This window comes from Lytechinus variegatus, chromosome 4 (genome assembly GCF_018143015.1).
Source record: "Lytechinus variegatus isolate NC3 chromosome 4, Lvar_3.0, whole genome shotgun sequence".
In the NCBI taxonomy this organism is placed as follows: domain Eukaryota; kingdom Metazoa; phylum Echinodermata; class Echinoidea; order Temnopleuroida; family Toxopneustidae; genus Lytechinus; species Lytechinus variegatus.
The window spans coordinates 54782788-54802843 of NC_054743.1; the positions used below are offsets into that span (position 1 = coordinate 54782788).

General features: G+C 35.9%; 1 protein-coding gene across 1 annotated transcript in view; it reads left to right on the top strand.

The window, feature by feature from the left end:
- The window catches only part of LOC121414346, a 68969-nt gene that overhangs the window by 4227 nt on the left and 44686 nt on the right, over nucleotides 1–20056 (top strand). The window contains exons 3-5 of the mRNA XM_041607495.1: nucleotides 206–1788; nucleotides 6184–6360; nucleotides 17766–17948. Coding sequence (XP_041463429.1) covers nucleotides 206–1788; nucleotides 6184–6360; nucleotides 17766–17948 — 1943 coding nt within the window. The remainder of the gene's footprint in view (nucleotides 1–205; nucleotides 1789–6183; nucleotides 6361–17765; nucleotides 17949–20056) is intronic.

Consider the following 20056-nt stretch of genomic DNA (forward strand, 5'->3'; position numbering starts at 1 on the left):
CCGAAATTGTTTTTCAATCTGACTCATAAGGTGCGAATATAAAAAACGAAACTAAAAAAAGTACATAAAATTTCAAAAGATATTACATAAAAATTAGATGAAAATATAAAAATGGCATAAAACAAGAACTTCATGTCCTTGAGTATAACTCATACAGGAAGGCATTCCTTTGTAATTGAGATATTTCATTTAAATTTCATTACAGGTAAGGCCGGAGATCACATACCATCAATGACGGAAGATGAATTCCAACGGGTCATCATAGAGGTCAAGAAATATTCTGCCATTCACCACTGTCAAATTCAAGCCGATCCACTGAACAGCGACCTTCTACTTAAATTTAATCGGATTTTCACAAATCTGACTTTGATGGAAGAAGATAAGGGAACAAAGCATAAGACACCGTTACTCTACAAAGACCTACTCAAGACCAAGGTAAACGGGGTCTTTCCTCAACGGCTGCTGGTTGAAGGTGAAGGTGGTGTAGGGAAGACAACTCTCTGTGCAAAAATCGTTTGGGACTGGATTCATGGAGCAAGTTACCAAGATTTCAAACTTGTACTTCTCGTCCTCCTTCGTGAAGTTAAGGATAAGACAATTGGAGAGATTATAAAGTCCTACCTCCCAGATGACAATAAGGTTACAGCCATGCAGCTAAACATGTATGTCTTTTCCCATCAGAAAGACATCCTTCTCGCTCTGGACGGTTTTGATGAGTTTGCTGGCGATCTGGATAGCTATTACCAAATCGCCCTAATCATCCTGAATCGGCTTTTCAAGTCAGGGAAAGTACTAATTACATCAAGACGATGGAGATCAGATGAGATACGGAAAATTACAGAGCTTAGAAAGCTGTATGCTTTCATTGCCGTGGAAGGTTTCTCTGATGAGAATCTCTCTTCCTACGTCACCAAGTTCTTCCATCCTGACACAATTTCGGCTGAAGATTTGAATCGATTTATATCAAATAACGATGTGATCAGAGAGAACATGGCTCCATACCCCATATACACAGCTATGATGTGTATCATGTGGAAAGAATTCGATGGAGCTCGTCGCATAGCAATGTCGAAATTACAAACATTTTCTCAGCTCATTAACGAGATGGTCCAATTCTTGGTCGATCATTATCTCTCAAAGCTCGGTCTGTCCGCAAGAGACGAGGAATGGCATGTACAGCGTGCAGAAATACTTCTCCATCTATCCCACATCGGTGGTCTTGCATTCCAGGGGCTCAAGGAAAGGCGATTGGTGTTCACTGAACAAGAGTTCAAGAGCTGGCCCGGGTGTGTCACAATAGGTTGTCAAGTTGGAGTACTCACTAAACAAGCACCGATCCTTCAGAGGAGAAGCAGAATGTGTCACGCACATTCCGCAGACTCATCTGTGCAGTTTCCCCATAAGCTGTTTCAGGAGTATCTATCAGGAATGTATCTTGCATCTCTTCACAGCTCAAACAAAAGCAAATACCATAGGTCGATGAAGGATATAATCGAAAAAGCAAGTGAATTCCGTGAGCTTCTGTACTTCACCTCGGCTCAACAGAAGGAGGTTGGATTGGATATCATAACTCGTCTCAAAGCATCAACGTCAACACGATCAATGAGATATGGAGATAACGATGATGACTTCATCGTTGATGTAGCATATGAGAGTCAAGACCAAACAGTGTCCAAAACTGTGGCAAATCATTTATCGACTTCATCCAGCAAAACGCTTACGATCGGGAAGGAGATGCAGGGACACACGGTATCAGGACATATCTTCATCATGAATTATCGTAAAGTGGTAAATAATTTCAACAAAAAGTACACACCCTCTTAATTCGAAGATATAATTTGTAAAAGCTTAGATATTATGTTTGTATTATTTTATTTCTATTTTCTACGCGCAATATTCAAAACAAACGAGACCAAAGAGTCCTGCCCCTCAAAAATATGAAACATTCACGGTACATCACTCGGCCCAATTTCCCTGTTATTTATTTTTATATCTGTCACAAAATACACCCCTTGTCAACGAAATCAAATGACGCAAAAAGAATAATGTAATTTCAAATATTTGATAGCATTTATAAGATAACTATTTAAATACAAACTAAACGTAGGAGGGGTAAAGGTAATACAAAAAGTGTATGTACATGTATTTTGTTTTGTTGTTGTTCTTAAACGTACAAGAGTAAAGCCTTGGGTATGCAGATATGACTCAAATGTAATCAGGGGCGGATCCAGCTTTCGCCAATGGGAGGGGGGGGGGGAGGATTTACCCATATTTTCCCCGATTTTTATTTGTTTCTTTGAAGGGGTGGTCCTTACAGTAACTTGTTGGCTTTATTCTCACAAAACATAAATAAAGAATAATCTCACATAAACTCCTCAAAAAAGTTTGGAAATCTGACTTTCATCGATAGTCCCTCCTCGTTTTTAGTAAATATCGATATCTAAAAATACATTATTATTATCATTAAAATGATACCCTACATGATATGATTATGGTTCACATGGAGGTGCAGTGCCGAAATGTGGGGCAAGGTGTAAATTTAAACCTAACTGAATAGTACGAGCGCGAAGCGCGAGCAAATTTTTAAAGGAAATTTTATGTATTTTGTCCTGACAATTCAATATTTTGAGCAACGATTGTGATCGTGAACAAGATGTGTATGTACCTAAATAATCACTGCGAGCACGAATCGCGAGTGGAAATTTCTGATATCCGCTCCAGAAGCGGATCTAGAGGAGGGGAGGGGGGTTGCAGCCCCCCCCAAAAAAAAAAGAATCCGGGGAACATTTTTTAAAATCTTATCTATTTTGTAAACTTGCAATTTTATTTTATTCTGTTTCTATGTATTTATTTATTATTTATTCATGTTTTATTTATAACAAATGATAAAATGAGGTGGAGGGTAGTTCGGTTCAGTTATAAAACTGCTTTACAACGAATTGTAAAGCAGTTATTTATTATTATTATTTCTTTTGGGGGGAGGGGGGTTGGGTGGGCAAATGTCACAGAGTCCCTTGCCCCCCCCCCATCAGCTTTTTTGAGGACACGGGCCACCGCCGAAGTGAAAAGCTAGGCCAGCATTGCCTGTTCTCATCCCCAAAATCCCCACATTAAAAAAAAAATTGTGCAGATTTGTACAAAAACATCCAATTCGTCTCTTCTGCCAGTTCATCATATTGTACTGAGATTTGCCAGTGAGTATCAGTGACAATCTGTTCATAACAAAAGTATAAGGCTAACAGTGTTTATTCCACGGTCCCCAATTCTTTGTATCTGTGTTGTTAACTGGCCTTACATTGCAGGAAAATGCAACTGAATTTGACAAATTTTCATGGGGGTTAATTTGGCAACGACCTCTATACCAAAAATAGTGGTGTTTTAGATGCAGGAAAACGCCATTTTCACACACAGATTTTCAAAAATTTGCCCTATTCTGGGAGGGGGGACACCCTCTCTCCCACACCCTCCCCCTCGCTCGCTTGGACTCGGTCGCTACGCTCCCTCGCATACCACCCAACCCCCCCCCTTTATAAAAAGCTGGATCCGCACCTGCGCTCTGGCCTAATGGGAAAACATACCTACTACTGTTTGCAGTTACCATTTAAAGCGAAACATATTTCAACAATCAAATAATGCGAGCGCGAGCTGAAAATTTATGACTTTTCGACCTAAAAATTTGACATTCTCAGCACTTTTGTCATCACAAACAGGATAGGTGTACAAATACACATTTAGAATTAGACCTAAACATGTGACACACTATTCAGGTTTCGTAAATCACAAAAGGATGACTAATCTTCCTTCATTAATAATGCAAGCGCAGCGCGAGAAGAAAATTTTTGATATTCTGATGTGAAACTGGATAATTCAAGCACATTTTGATTAATGAACAATGCTTTTGAGATTTAGACCTAGAATCTGGGAATTCGAAATTCCTTTATTATGAAAAGCAATAATGCGCGAGCACGAGCTGAAAAAACCCATTATGGCGATCTGAAAAGGGTCAATCTAAACACTATTTCAAGCATCGTAGGAAATTGAAGTGAAGTGAATATGTATCATACTTCACAAATGATGCAGGCACGAATCGCGAGCCAATTTTATTCAAACTATTTCTTAGACCAAGCACATGGGGAAATTGCAAGTATATTATTTTTTTTCATCATATGAGAATCACCATTTTCCTATTCCTCTTCCTGAGCGCAAGATGAAACTTGTCGATATTGATGTTCAATTCTGAAAAAGACAATTTTATTATTAGGAATTAATAAAACTGTTGCCTTATTTATCAATCTAATATTAATGAGAGCTAGAAATCTGTTGATATTAAGGCCTTAAAACCGGAAATTTTAGGCATTTTTGAAATATTGTTTTACGGCCTACTAGTGCGCATATGGTAATCCTCAAGCAAATCGGCTGTTGATTGAATGCAGGAGATCCATGTGCAGGAGAATGTCTTGATGCACGTGTAGTAATGTAGTTGCGGTAGCGTAGTTTGCTTACAACTGTGGGGATCGGGCCTGCTGTTACGAGGCCGTAAATTAAACATGGATATTCATTCATTCGTTTATTTCCATTTTCAACAATTACAGTTTCTTCTGTACATGTTGACATATATAAATAACAAAACATATTTCAAATATTCCTGTACAAAAAATTATATTCAAGATTATTACAAATCAGGTTGGAAATGGGGGAGGCTGCTAAGAAGCGGAGCTTGTAGAGTGCAGGCTCCTAATAAATATTCTTGCAGTTGTTTAGCATATAAAAATAAAATAACAACTTATAAAAAATAAAATAACAACTTGATATGCTACCTCCTTTTTACTTTTTTTCTGTTCACAGCGTTTCTCTCAAGTAAAAAGGATATTTTTGGAGGGGGGGGGGGTTCCAAACAATACATTACTTTGTGAACAAATCACAAATAACTCAAATATTCATGAGGAGAATAAATTCTAGGATTATCACCAAAAGTGATTACAATTGAGAAAACTTGGTGTAATCTGATTTTTTTTCTGAAATATTTGGTAGACCTTTTGCGTTGTAATATTGACAGATAATTTGAAAAACATAAAAATATTTTTACTCTCAATATGATCAATACAACTTAATCAACAGTGAACATGATATAAATAATGGCCCCTTTGGATGATCAACATTATCAGAGTGTTAGTAAATATTCTTGCTAGACTGGGAACTTAAAAATTGTCGAAAATAAAACACACTATCCCGTCGAGACAAAGAGTTACGGATGCTCTAATTTGAATCATTTAGGTGTTGCTATGTGTGTCAAGCAAGTAGTGGAGAGTAGTTACTGACTGTGAATGGATTTAGTATTTAGGGATTGCTATTTTTGTACTTTCATAAAAAAGACGAGGTTAATAACAGATGAGTGAATAAATAAATCAACATTTTCTTGCAATTAGGGCCCGTGTTCCTTTTTATGCAAATAGGCCCCAAATCTAGGGATAATGAGAATAATAAAATACTAGTAGTCAACAATCCAGGTTCTTTGCTAGGTTGTCAAAATTTGCGTTTAACGTTTCCTATTGAGTGACTTAATCATAAGAGCTGGGAAATACACGAAAAAATTCCTTGTTTGACTACATGTCATACATTTGATTTAGGATATTAGTTAAGGAAAGTTTTAATCATCTCGAGGTTATTATGTTTAAGGTTTTTTTTAATGGTAAAGTTAAATGACTGCGTCGTTATATTGAACATATGAAGAATATTTGTTTTTGTTTCTCAAGCATGCCTGGAAGTAATTGTCTATTCGTTAATGTATCAGAAGAACCAGTGTTGGGAAAAACACTGACCATCCCAAATAATTTCAGAACATCGTGGAGTTCTTAGATTTTGATCTTAATTCTAGAGTGTTGGTAAACTCAGTAATGAAATAGTAATTGTGAAGCGTATCCGTTGATATAATATGACGAAGCAAACCTTTCAAGTCTATTATTATTATCACCATTATTGTTTTTATTATTCGGCCTTTCTGGCCACTTTCATTTTGGTGTATATTTCATTCACATTGGTTTGGTATATATTTATGAATGACAAAAAATACCGAATTATATAGATTGGACGATATATGATATTAAACTATCAGATGAAACTGATGTTTGGTTGTCTCTACATACTATTTTTGATATTTTTTCTCATAAATACTGTGCATACTAGACAAATCTGAAAATTGTAAAGCCATGTGGACGGACTGCTTCAGAGGACCTGGCTGAATTCATGTGCTCCTCAAACACCCTGAGCTCTGTGACGATCCGTATGCCTAAAGTCAAAGCGGATGCACACATGCATGATGTGTTCTATTCTGTGCTTGCTCGGAACGCCACTGATACAAAGGTACGTTTAACAATGATTTTTTTCCATATAACAAATTCGTATAATATAATGTCAATTAAAGTCATTTTTGTAATTAATATTTTTTGGTAATATATAATTGTACATCATTACCAGGGGGCCGTTTCATAAAGCTGTTCGTAAGTTAAGAGCGGCTTTAAGAACGACTGGTGATCATTTCTTACGCGCTAAACCATCGCTAATGAATATACCATTTACCACAAGAAGGGATCACCAGTCGTTCTTAAAGTCGCTCTTAACTTACGAACAGCTTTATGAAACACCCACCAGGAATGGTGGTAATCATAACTGCGTCTATCTCCATGACATAAATGGAGAACACTACTGATGAATGTTAATTGCTATTTACTATCAAAAGTATTACAATCCTCTTGCTCAGGCTACTTAAGATATTTCGGTGATTTTCCGTTATTCCGCATTCATCCCCCTTGCTCTCTCCCTTCTCCCTCCCTTTCCCTCTATTCACATGATATGATTAATTTCGCTTTCTCGTCTCTGTCCCTCCCTGGCTCTATTCTCGGTATTTTTTTTTTATCTCGTGCAGTTCTTAATTTGTGTGCTTAATTTTACTTGTTGTGTTTTGCATGGGTGTCGACCGGTATTCTTGGTTGGGGGGGATGATCGACACAAAAGTTCTTGTGGATGGGGATCTTTCAACATTACCCCCATTAAAATCACAGGTTAGGACATTTGCGAGTGATTGATATGCATGGTGTTGTACTGTACTTATATAGTTTTTTTTAATTCAATTTGTGTTACAAGTAAGCCTATTCTAAACTCATACGAAAGAAAAAAATGACAAAAATTGTCTTTACCATGTACAAGTGATCTGTTTATTGAGCATATGATGTATACACAGGGGCGTCGATCCATTTTTCAGATTGGGGGCAAAATCATGAATCAACGTTCCAAAGGCGCTCGATCACACAAAACGAACAAACTCACCCACACACCCCTACACCCCCCACACACATAGGACTATATTATATATATATGACTCATGAAAAAGAGACACATATCTCACTCTCACCAACAATGCGAGCGCGAAGCGCGAGCTGAAATTTTTTGTATGACATGAAAACAGGAAAAATGTACGTGTTTAGTTTTGTTTGTAGTAACTCATGAGGAGGATAGATACATGTACATGTATCTCACTAGAGAGCGAGCTGAAATTTGTTTATATTCTGACGTAAAAGCTTGATATTCTAAGCATTTTTGGTACCAAGATGGGTATCTAGAAGACAATAGATGCGAGCGCAAAGCGCGAGCTGAAAATTTTGATATTTCGATCTGGAAAAAAGACAGTTTAATGGACGCTTTTAATAAAGAACAAGATATGTATCCAACAAAAGATTATTGAAAATCTAAGCGGGAGTTCTTTTGAGGTATAGAACTGAAAACGGGACATTCTATTCACCTATTTAATCATAAAAAGTATGGGGTTTTGGTCGAGAAATGATGCGAGAGCGAAGCGCGAGCTGAAAATTTTTATATTCCAATCTGAAAAGCAGACATTTAGAGCACGATTTTAAATCAAAATCGAGTTGGTATCTCAATCTCGCTTGCTGGTTTCAGTGTAGCATTACAATCTTACTTTATTTTTTAGTTGCACATGCCTAATTATTGGGAGGGGGGGCCAAACGATATGTTCCCCCCAAATATTTTCATTGGTGGGGCGATCGCCCCCTGCCCCCCCCCCCCCGGATCAACGCCTCTGTGTATACAACTTCTCTCTTAAATCTAACCCGACTGGTTATATTTTTTTCTTAATGCATGATGATAACATGCAGATTCGGACCAATTAAGACTAGCACAAATTACAAACTGTGTGGCTTCTCTTGCGCCATCGGGCTTACCGTCATTCCATAAAGCTATCACAGTAATAGCTATATGGTCATTCTTTAGACTATTTATCTTGCCACCCTTTCACTCCCGTTTATTTTTCCACCCTTTTGAATTAATTGATTTATTAAATTTAATTTATTCACCAATGGAGGGATGGAACACCCTATCAACAAAAGTTGTTTTTCATTGGGGTCCTTTTATGGCATGTTTTAAAAATATCATATACATAAACATTTCATTCTTTTTCATCTTGAACCTCCACCCATCTGTTTAATAGTCCTGAAAAAGAATGTTTTTATGTAATAACAATATACACAAATTGCGAGGGAAACAAACTGATTGATGGCATACTATAATCATCACTATAATCATGATCAAACTTCATTTTTTCATCATCATTATTATAATTTTTCTATCCTAAATTATTGGGGGGGATGATAATACAGGCCATCCCCCCCACTTGAAATATTGGGGGGATATATCCCCCCATCCCCCCGTGATCGACACCCATGGTGTTTTGTCCGCTGTTGTATGATTTGTTAAATGTCTCGCTCTTACCCCATGCTGTCATTCTTTTATTTATTTTATAGATTTTTTTTATATATCTTTGTCCTTGTTCAGCTCGCGTGTTGGCCCTTTTTACGTGTAGAAGTCAAATCATGTTGATATCCACCCTCATTTTCCTGATAACAGAGAGAATATCAAAAATAAACATTATCTAAACAATTAGAATTCATTCATATTTGAGAGAATATAAATAAAAATGTGATGATATTCATTTCTATATTAATGTATCACTCATTTATTGAAGGGAACTTTCAACAACAAGGTTTGCTTTCCAGTAGGTTTCAATTTGATACCATTCTCTGTTGAATTATCAAATGAAATAAATTTTTGATCAACCAATTAATTCATTGATATAAAAACTGTGATTGCTTGGCTTTGGCCATAAAGCTATAAAAACAGCATGACTGTAACATATAAACCTAATAGTTCAGAAAATAATTACAGTTTTACGCCATTTCACTTCATCATTTCATACGCTTGTTTAAAATGTTGGTCGTTGATTAAAAGTTTAAGAAAAAAAAAATATTTTTCCTTCTTTTCAAAATTCAATTTGTTCATTTATTATTTCTTTATCAATATTATCGCTTAAATTGTTTATTCATTGGTTTATTTTTAATTTGATTATTCATTATAAATTGATGGGAGGGGGGGGGTGTCCCCAAACAATGTGGTAATGGTTGTTATGGTTTTATTTTCGGTCTTGGAATTTTCGCCTTGAATTGCTTACTTCGTTTATATAATTTCTTACATAGTTAAAAAAATAAATGAACTCCAACTTTCGTACTTATACATCAAACAATACAGCACTGACTACAGTACGTATAAAAACAAGTTTGCACTTAAAAATAGTTGTGTGAAATAACATATAATACCCTGAATCTTCTTCCACATTTAATGATCGGTAAAAATCTCTTTAAGCAGATGACGATATAACTGTCAAAAAGTTTTCCGCCTGCTTGCTTTTGAAAAATTCGTAAAAATGGCTTGCACAGAACTTTGAAATGATTATATGAATACGAGTAGACGATAATCATGAAGAACATATGGTGTTTAGCTAGGTAGATTGTTTGAAGATATATCTTTAGTTTTAACGTGTTTCCTTACCCAAAATACTTCATAGAGCGCAATTGTGCACCAAGCCCCACATTCCAAGGCCATCATGATAATCTGCTTTACACAGAGCTGTGATGCACATGGAATGACTTAGGCTTGATTTATACGTTAATCATTGTCAAGCTTGGGGAAAGTGTAAAGAAATTGTAACCCCATTTTTTTGAAAAAAAAGCTGGGGAAAAAATGCTGACTGGCACAAAAAAAGGAAAAGGTTGTGCTTACTTAGGATTAAAATTGGGTGGCATAAGCCGTTACAAAATCATTAAATGCTTATGTTTTATTTCAATTGGCTAACAATTCCAAACACAGAGGAGTTTGTCTTCGCCTCATTTCATTGACAGCGTGCATTTCTGCGCAAACCGGTTTCTGCGAGCTTTAAAAAATGGACAGTGCTTACTGAGGTGTAACATTCTGTCAAAATGTTTACTTTCATTTGATAGATGAGACCCAAACTCAAGAAGTATGTGCAAAAAATAAAATATCCCCAAGTTGTATAGTTTTCAATTCCCAGGACTTTTTCAAATTGTAAATGTTTCATTGATACGCACTGTAGAGGGCGTCAAATACCCGAAACTATCTCTAATTTATATCCAGGCTTACAAACTGTATGCAACAATTATTGGAAGAATCAATCTGTTTAATTTCGATGAAAGAGCTTAATGGATCAGATATAAAAGAATGAAGCAAATATTCTCAACACTTTTCACATTGTAAAAAAAAACAATTGCTGGAGTCATGATTTAATTGGTTTGTTCCTGGACTTCTCCAAGGCCTTCGACGCCATTAATCATGGTATTATACTAAAAAAATTACATCATTATGGAGTGCGTGGGAAGGCCTTGGAGTGGTTCAGGAGCTACCTCTTGAATAGGAAGCAATATGTCTTTTTAAACGGATGCAATTCTCAAATGAAAAAAATAATTGTGGAGTTCCACAGGGTAGTCTTTTAGGCCCAATTTTGTTTATAGTTTATATTAATGATTTTTGTACATCATCAGATGTTCTTTCTTTCATTCTCTTTGCGGACGACTCTAAGTTATTTTCTCACATAAAAATCCTCTTCACCTTGCTAATATATTAAACTCTTAATTAAAAAATGTCACCCAATGGATAAGAGCAAATGAATTGTCAATAAATCTTCAAAAAACAAAATATATGTTGTTTAGCAACTCTATTAAGACACTTCCTGTCGATATTATTTTGGATGGAACTCCCTTGGAAAATGTATCCCATAGTAAGTTTCTTGGAATATGAGTCGATAATAAGCTCTCATGGAAATTCCACATAGATAACATATGTAAAACTATTTCACGCAACATTGGTATAATTAACAAGCTTAAATTTTATTTACCATTATCGTCCCTGCTTACATTATATTCATCCCTCATATTGCCTTATTTAAATTATGGAATTTTAGCGTGGGGCAACACACATCAAACACTCTGAGACAAATTACTCCTATTACAAAAGAAGTATCTTCGTATCATATGCCACACAGCATATTTGTCTCATACGGACCCATTATTTTTTTAACATAAAAATATTGAAAATTAAAGACTTATATTTGTTCAATCTCAGTCAGTTTATGTATAATTATAACAACAGCAACAACCTCCCAAATGTATTCAATTCAATGTTTCCAAAAAATCAATCCATTCATAACTATCCAACAAGGCGATTGGGTGAATTTCATTTACCACTTTTAAGAACTTTGCTGGCTCAGAACGCATTTATATATGATGGACCAAAGTTATGGAACTCATTTCATAATGATTTAAGAACTGCTAAATCTTTGAACTCTTTTAAGACTAAATTCAAACTATCTCTATTAAAATCTTGTAATGTACCCTAAAATTAGATCTAATTCATCATCTCTGTCAAGTCATCAATATTACTATAAAGACTATAATTAAAACAAATTAATCATCTTTTTTTTAATAGAAAAACAAATCTGATACAAGTCCTTCTCAGTTGTGCTCGGTGTCGAACCTCGTACATTATTGTGTCTATCCTCTCCTCTGTTTTCTCTTTCTCTCCTGTCCTTATCCGCCTTCTTATACCACTTATTTACTTACGGCATCAATCACATTTTTTGCGCATTATATTCTTTCCAGGTCATTTCATATATTTTTTCTCCTTTTATACACATCATTGAATCGAGTTTGCTTGAGTCCACGATTGCATGTGCTTTATCTACGTTCAGCAGCACCCATCCATCCTATCAGGGCATTCTCCCCTTTTTCTTTTTTTTTCTTCGAGGGGGGAGGGTGGGGATATTTTAGGATGGGTTGTTTTGTCCTATACAAACTATATTTTTTGATAACTTCGTATTTATTTTGTGAGTATTATTTATCATTTATTTATTTTTTTCTCATTTGATTGCATATATCTGTATTTGTACTTTGTTATTGGTTGTGTTATCTTTTTTGAGGGGCCCACATTGTACAAGCATTGCTTTTTAGTGGGTCCATCCATTTCCATCTTAATTTAATTTCTATTGAAAAATAGTATACTTAGTTAAAACCTCTTATGTGTTTTCACAACATGTGTATTATTATTTTTGTTTCTCTGCAACGGATACAAATACTTATGTTTATATATGGTATACAACTTGTTTTTGTTTGATGGAAGTGAAAAAAATAAAATTGAATTGAAAATTGAATGATAGAAAAGCCTTGTACAAATTCAACCCAAAACTTTAACATGTTTAATGTTTTTTCTACGACTTTAAATGAAATCATAATAATCAAACACATTGAATGAATGTTCGGTGTATTTTCCGAATATTTTAAATGGTAAGTTTAGTTTCGAAAGGTCTGTATTCATATTAACTTTAAACGCGCTACTTCGTACACAATCAACTGTTTAATATCCCCTTATATATAAATGAGGAAAAAAGGTTTCTGGCATATCTATATATTTTCTTCCCATATCTTTAGGGTAAAGAATCAAGTGGCATACTTCTTTGATGAGGAAAAACAATCAAATCTTTGAGATGTTGAAATCCAGAATGTATCCGTAGAAAAAATAATGTAGAAAATAAAAATCAGTAATAAAACTTCGCCCATGCAGCACATTTTTCGATAAAACATGTTACATTTCGTCTCTGGATCATTCCGTCCCTGAATACCATTTCTATTTTACTTTAATTGTTTAGTGAAACGAACCCAAAATGTAGGAACCGTTGTTTCCTTCAGGCGCGGATCCAAGAGGGGGCCGAGCCGGCCCCGCCCCCTATTTTTTGACAACCTGCAGATAAAAGTGTACTCTTTACCTTGATAGAAACTACGAAAAACAGAAATAAAAGTAAGGAGGAGGTATCATGCCCATGATGTGTAATTTACAGCCTTCGCGCTCGCATTTAATTGTTTGAGACACACAGCTTGTTTATTTAAATAAAAACGCGCTTAGACTGTCCATTTTTCAGGTCGGAAGATCAGAAATTTTGAGCTCGCGCTTCGCACTCTCATTATTTATTTGGTGATACTTGTATCTTCTTCATTAATCACTAAAACAGTCCTAATTGAGTCACTTTTTACTTTATTGTGATAGAATTTCGGCTCGCGCTTCGCGCTCGCATTCTTAAATTGCTCTGAATCTTCAGTTCTAAGGACATAAAATGTCAAAGATTTTTCGGTCGCGCTTCGCGCTCGCTTTATATATTAAGATCACGTGAGATTTACCTTATATTGTTTATAGCAATACAAACTAACATATACTTAAAACTTCAGTCTTTAGTTAGGACTACCCCCTGAAAAACCAACAAAAAAGCCAGATTGTAGCGGCCAATCGAGAAAAATGTTGATCAAAATATTTTTCGGCTCCCCCCCCTATTGGCGAAAGCCGGATCCGCCCCTGCCCTTTTTCCTGTGTTGAAAAGTGTGCATATATGTGCCCCTCTGATATTGTTTTATCAAACAAGGACAATTAAAACAATGACAAACGTGTCCCTCTAGTAGTATTTTACTTTAATTGTTTATTGAAACGAACCCAAAATTTAGGAACCGTTGTTTCCTTCAGGCGCGGATCCAAGAGGGGGCCGAGCCGGCCCCGCCCCCTATTTTTTGACAACCTGCAGATAAAAGTGTACTCTTTACCTTGATAGAAACTACGAAAAACATAAATAAAAGTAAGGAGGAGGTATCATACCCATGATGTATAATTTACAGCCTTCGCGCTCGCATTTAATTGTTTGAGACACACAGCTTGTTTATTTAAATAAAAACGCGCTTAGACTGTCCATTTTTCAGGTCGGAAGATCAGAAATTTTGAGCTCGCGCTTCGCACTCTCATTATTTATTTGGTGATACTTGTATCTTCTTCATTAATTATTAAAACAGTCCTAATTGAGTCACTTTTTACTTTATTGTGATAGAATTTCGGCTCGCGCTTCGCGCTCGCATTCTTAAATTGCTCTGAATCTTCAGTTCTAAGGACATAAAATGTCAAAGATTTTTCGCTCGCGCTTCGCGCTCGCTTTATATATTAAGATCACGTGAGATTTACCTTATATTGTTTATAGCAATACAAACTAACATATACTTAAAACTTCAGTCTTTAGTTAGGACTACCCCCTGAAAAATCAACAAAAAAAGCCAGATTGTAGCGGCCAATCGAGAAAATGTTGATCAAAATATTTTTCGGCTCCCCCCCCCCCCTATTGGCGAAAGCCGGATCCGCCCCTGCCCTTTTTCCTGTGTTGAAAAGTGTGCATATATGTGCCCCTCTGATATTGTTTTATCAAACAAGGACAATTAAAACAATGACAAACGTGTCCCTCTAGTAGTATTTTACTTTAATTGTTTATTGAAACGAACCCAAAATGTAGGAACCGTTGTTTCCTTCAGGCGCGGATCCAAGAGGGGGCCGAGCCGGCCCCGCCCCCTATTTTTTGACAACCTGCAGATAAAAGTGTACTCTTTACCTTGATAGAAACTACGAAAAACATAAATAAAAGTAAGGAGGAGGTATCATACCCATGATGTATAATTTACAGCCTTCGCGCTCGCATTTAATTGTTTGAGACACACAGCTTGTTTATTTAAATAAAAACGCGCTTAGACTGTCCATTTTTCAGGTCGGAAGATCAGAAATTTTGAGCTCGCGCTTCGCACTCTCATTATTTATTTGGTGATACTTGTATCTTCTTCATTAATCACTAAAACAGTCCTAATTGAGTCACTTTTTACTTTATTGTGATAGAATTTCGGCTCGCGCTTCGCGCTCGCATTCTTAAATTGCTCTGAATCTTCAGTTCTAAGGACATAAAATGTCAAAGAATTTTCGCTCGCGCTTCGCGCTCGCTTTATATATTAAGATCACGTGAGATTTACCTTATATTGTTTATAGCAATACAAACTAACATATACTTAAAACTTCAGTCTTTAGTTAGGACTACCCCCTGAAAAATCAACAAAAAAAGCCAGATTGTAGCGGCCAATCGAGAAAATGTTGATCAAAATATTTTTCGGCTCCCCCCCCCCTATTGGCGAAAGCCGGATCCGCCCCTGCCCTTTTTCCTGTGTTGAAAAGTGTGCATATATGTGCCCCTCTGATATTGTTTTATCAAACAAGGACAATTAAAACAATGACAAACGTGTCCCTCTAGTAGTATTTTACTTTAATTGTTTATTGAAACGAACCCAAAATGTAGGAACCGTTGTTTCCTTCAGGCGCGGATCCAAGAGGGGGCCGAGCCGGCCCCGCCCCCTATTTTTTGACAACCTGCAGATAAAAGTGTACTCTTTACCTTGATAGAAACTACGAAAAACATAAATAAAAGTAAGGAGGAGGTATCATATCCATGATGTATAATTTACAGCCTTCGCGCTCGCATTTAATTGTTTGAGACACACAGCTTGTTTATTTAAATAAAAACGCGCTTAGACTGTCCATTTTTCAGGTCGGAAGATCAGAAATTTTGAGCTCGCGCTTCGCACTCTCATTATTTATTTGGTGATACTTGTATCTTCTTCATTAATCACTAAAACAGTCCTAATTGAGTCACTTTTTACTTTATTGTGATAGAATTTCGGCTCGCGCTTCGCGCTCACATTCTTAAATTGCTCTGAATCTTCCGTTCTAAGGACATAAAATGTCAAAGATTTTTCGCTCGCGCTTCGCGCTCGCTTTATATATTAAGATCACGTGAGATTTACCTTATATTGTTTATAGCAATACAAACTAACATATACTTAAAACTTCAGTCTTTAGTTAGGACTACCCCCTGAAAAACCAACAAAAAAAGCCAGATTGTAGCGGCCAATCGAGAAAATGTTGATCAAAATATTTTTCGGCTCCCCCCCCCCCTATTGGCGAAAGCTGGATCCGCCCCTGCCCTTTTTCCTGTGTTGAAAAGTGTGCATATATGTGCCCCTCTGATATTGTTTTATCAAACAAGGACAATTCAAACAATGACAAACGTGTCCCTCTAGTAATGTGCATAATGCTTTAATAGTTCATTGAAATAGTAAACTATGAACATGGAAGTACCATTCGAATTTGTTTCATCAAATCTATTTGGAGTCTGTCTCTTTTGGGGTTTAAAAAGCAATTTGAACATATTTGTACCTTCAAATGAAATCGACATTTATTGACATGAAAACAAACTGACCGATTAGGGTAACCTGTTTAATCTGATCATTCATTGTCGTCGTACTTAGCGCTGAATGCAATATATAGATAAAGCAAACTCAGACAAAGAGCACAATTTGAGTATATAACCAGACCGGGAATGACGAAGCCTGCATTATATTTGATGAAACAGTTTGAGGCATGTCTTCAATGAATATGCAATAAACATAACGCGTATGTTCATGTCAAATCCTAACTTACCATTGTTTGTTGTCTGAAATTACGTTTTTGAAAATAATGTCAACCGCGAAAGGACAATTGTTTTTTTAACAGCACTTCAGTAATCGTGAGATGAATATTATTGCAACTGATTTTGTTACGAGGGAGACATATACAACATCCACGTGCTTTTGTTTGTTTTTGTTTTTATCTTTTCCACTACCCTTTTTCATCTTTCTGGCCCAATCCTCTCTTTGTATTTTCTATATCTTCTTTTAATTAGCCTTTCCCTTTACTCACCTTTTCTCTTTGCCGTCTCTATCCTTTCCCATCTCTTCTTTTCTTTTACTTTCCATTTATGTACAATGTGCCTCTTTGTATTGGTTATACAACATTTTTGCGTACTTAACATGCAAATGTTGAATCCAAAGATGATATTTTTCCCCAACAGTTTATTTCCTTGTATTTTGATATGAAGTACTAGTAATTGTATTCAAATTATATCATTTCATGTTTGTACTGTAAGTATTATTCTGTCATTGTAGATTGGACACAGGTTTATTTTTAATTCCGCCTTTGGCTGCGAGGCATGTTTTAATCAACCATTTTGCATTTACTGTAATTGAATTAAATCCACATGTTTCATTTTGGAATTGATTGGATATCATGTTATGTCCAAGGAAAGCTGGGAACTGAAGTCATTAGCACAAATATTGCATACTGCATTCATGGCAGCGTGCTTTTGACCGTTTTCACAAAATAAAGCTTAATTATGAATTTCAACCATATTTCTTTATATTAATAAGATATAAAGGGCAAATTCACAGCCTTCGATCACACAAGGAAATACAGCATGAATAAAACAATGATTTTCCTTTCATTTATAGTTGTTAGAGGCTTTAGAGCAAATTACTGTGATTACATAACATGTGAACGACCAAGAGTTATTTCCAATGATTCGATGATCCATGTTTGTTCTTTAATCGAATGTAGAATAGAGTTCAATGGTTTAGTCAGGCCCTTGTTTGATGATGTATTTTTGTTGCTTCATCATGTTACTATTATTCCAGATTGAGCGTCTTAATATCAATGACATTAAACTCAGTCAACGTCAGTCTGCATCGCGTGAACTCGCTCAGTTCATTTGTAAGATGCCTCATCTCAGGGAACTTCATCTCGGTGACAGAAACATCAGTCCCTCTCTTCATGACGAGTTCTATTCAACGTTGTCATCATTAGCATCGTCTGCAAAGGTATCTTTTTAGTTTTTTATTTTCGTTCTCTTCAAGTTTCATAGCATTTTTCTCCAGTCGATGCAGTGATGAGAATTTTCACTTTTTAAAACTGAATTTTGTCTAATGTTATATACCAGAGGAATGATATATCATTATGGTTTGAACATTGTGTATAGGCATAAAGTGTTTGGCCCAATTTGTATTTTTTTTATTATTCTGTGGAACATTTTTAACCATTACCTTGATTTTACTTTTAAAGTTATATTTTAATCCGTTAGTTATTCCAGGAAACCGAGATAAGCAGACTCTGCTTCAAATTGAATTTCATTTTCTTTTATGTCCTTTATATTTTACTTAAGTTTGTATTGTATTTTATGTTTGAATTGAAAGAGAAGCAGAACGAATTCATTCAATCTATCATGATATTCTTAATTCACCTTCTTATAGTCACAGACTCCAGCACGCAAAAGTTTTGGAAGCCATATTGGATTTTTGGTCAAACCAGACAAATGACTGGCCTTAAAACATGTCTGAATGTATTATTTTGGCCCTTAAACCAGTGGTTTAGACACCAAAATCGCATCTCCCAGGCCAATATGAAATAAGCTATGTCCGCTTTAAGTAGCAGCAGTCAATTTAGAATCAATTTTTGGAAGCCAACTTAGATTTTTTTACCGACCAGGCGACCGTCTGTCCTCGTATCTTGCACTAATGTATTAATTGATCATTGAAACTAGTGGTTTAGACACCAAAATCACATCTCCCAGGCCGATATGAAATAAGCTACGTCTGCTTTAAGTATCAGTAGCCTATTTTTAAGATCAGATCAATTTTGGACTCCATCTTCGATGTTTGGACATACCAGACCATTGACTGTCCATGAAACTTATCCTTGTATATTATTTGACCCTTGAAACCAGTGGTTTAGACATAAAAATCACATATCCCATGCCAAAATGAAATGAGCTATGTCCGCTTAAGTATTAGTAGCCATTTCAGAATCAATTTTCTGAGTCCATCGGGGATTTTTGCACAAACCAGATTACCGACTTTGCTTGTAACTTGTCCCAATGTATTATTTGACCCATTTAGCCATGGTATAGTCACTAACAATCATATTTCTGGACCTTTAGCAAAGTATGTAGGGTTTTTTTCAGTAACAACAGCCATTTTCGACTCCCTTTTTGGAAGTCATCTTGGATTGTTGAACATACTGGACCACTGACTGTCCTTGTAACTTGTCTCAATGTCTTTTTTGACCATTGAAATCATGGTCTAGACACCAAAATCATTAATCCCTGGCGGATATTGAATTCAACAGCCATTTTAAACTCCATTTTTCGAAGCCATTTTGGATTTTTGGACACACCAGACCACTAACTTTCCTTGCAACTTGCTTCAATGTACATATAACCCTTAAAACCCCTGAATAAAATAAAATAATTCAGAAGAATTGTGGATTTTCGGCCTACGACAGCATTTCGGGTGCCATCTTGGATTAGCCTGGTACATTGGAGGGCCTATTATTCATTCTACCCTAAATCAATGTTTAACCCTCCCAGACCACGGAATATGAACCGAAATAGGATAATGTGTCAGTTGTATCCATTTTCAGTGAATGGCGGCCATCCTGGACGCCATCTTGTAAAACTAACCACTTTCCCGGATACAGATTTTGGTAGATTTTTAGTATATTATTCCTGAGGTCGATTAGTACAGAACACCGTTGAAAAATCATTTGTTGCAATTTGTTCCGGGTAAGGGCGGGTTGTGTCGTATATTGACCCGTCTATATGTTAAATAGAAAAAAAAAAATCGTGTAATATTATTTAAGGCACTTGTCGGTTTAAAACGAAACTCGAATTTCAATTTCATTTTCTTTTCCCAGAGTGTTTGTCCCATTGAAGACACCGATGGGAAAAAAATCGCGTCGAAAAAAAAAAACAGCCAGAAATCCAAACCCAAGCGATTTCGCACGCAACCCGAGTGATTAGTATAAGCCCTTTGAAGTGTTTTGGGCAATAAAACAAGTTAAGTTAGAAATAGTAAACGATATCTTCAAATCAATTTTTTTCTTCTTCAATATTAAGGTCTACACTTATTCGCCTAACTATTTTAAAGTCTTG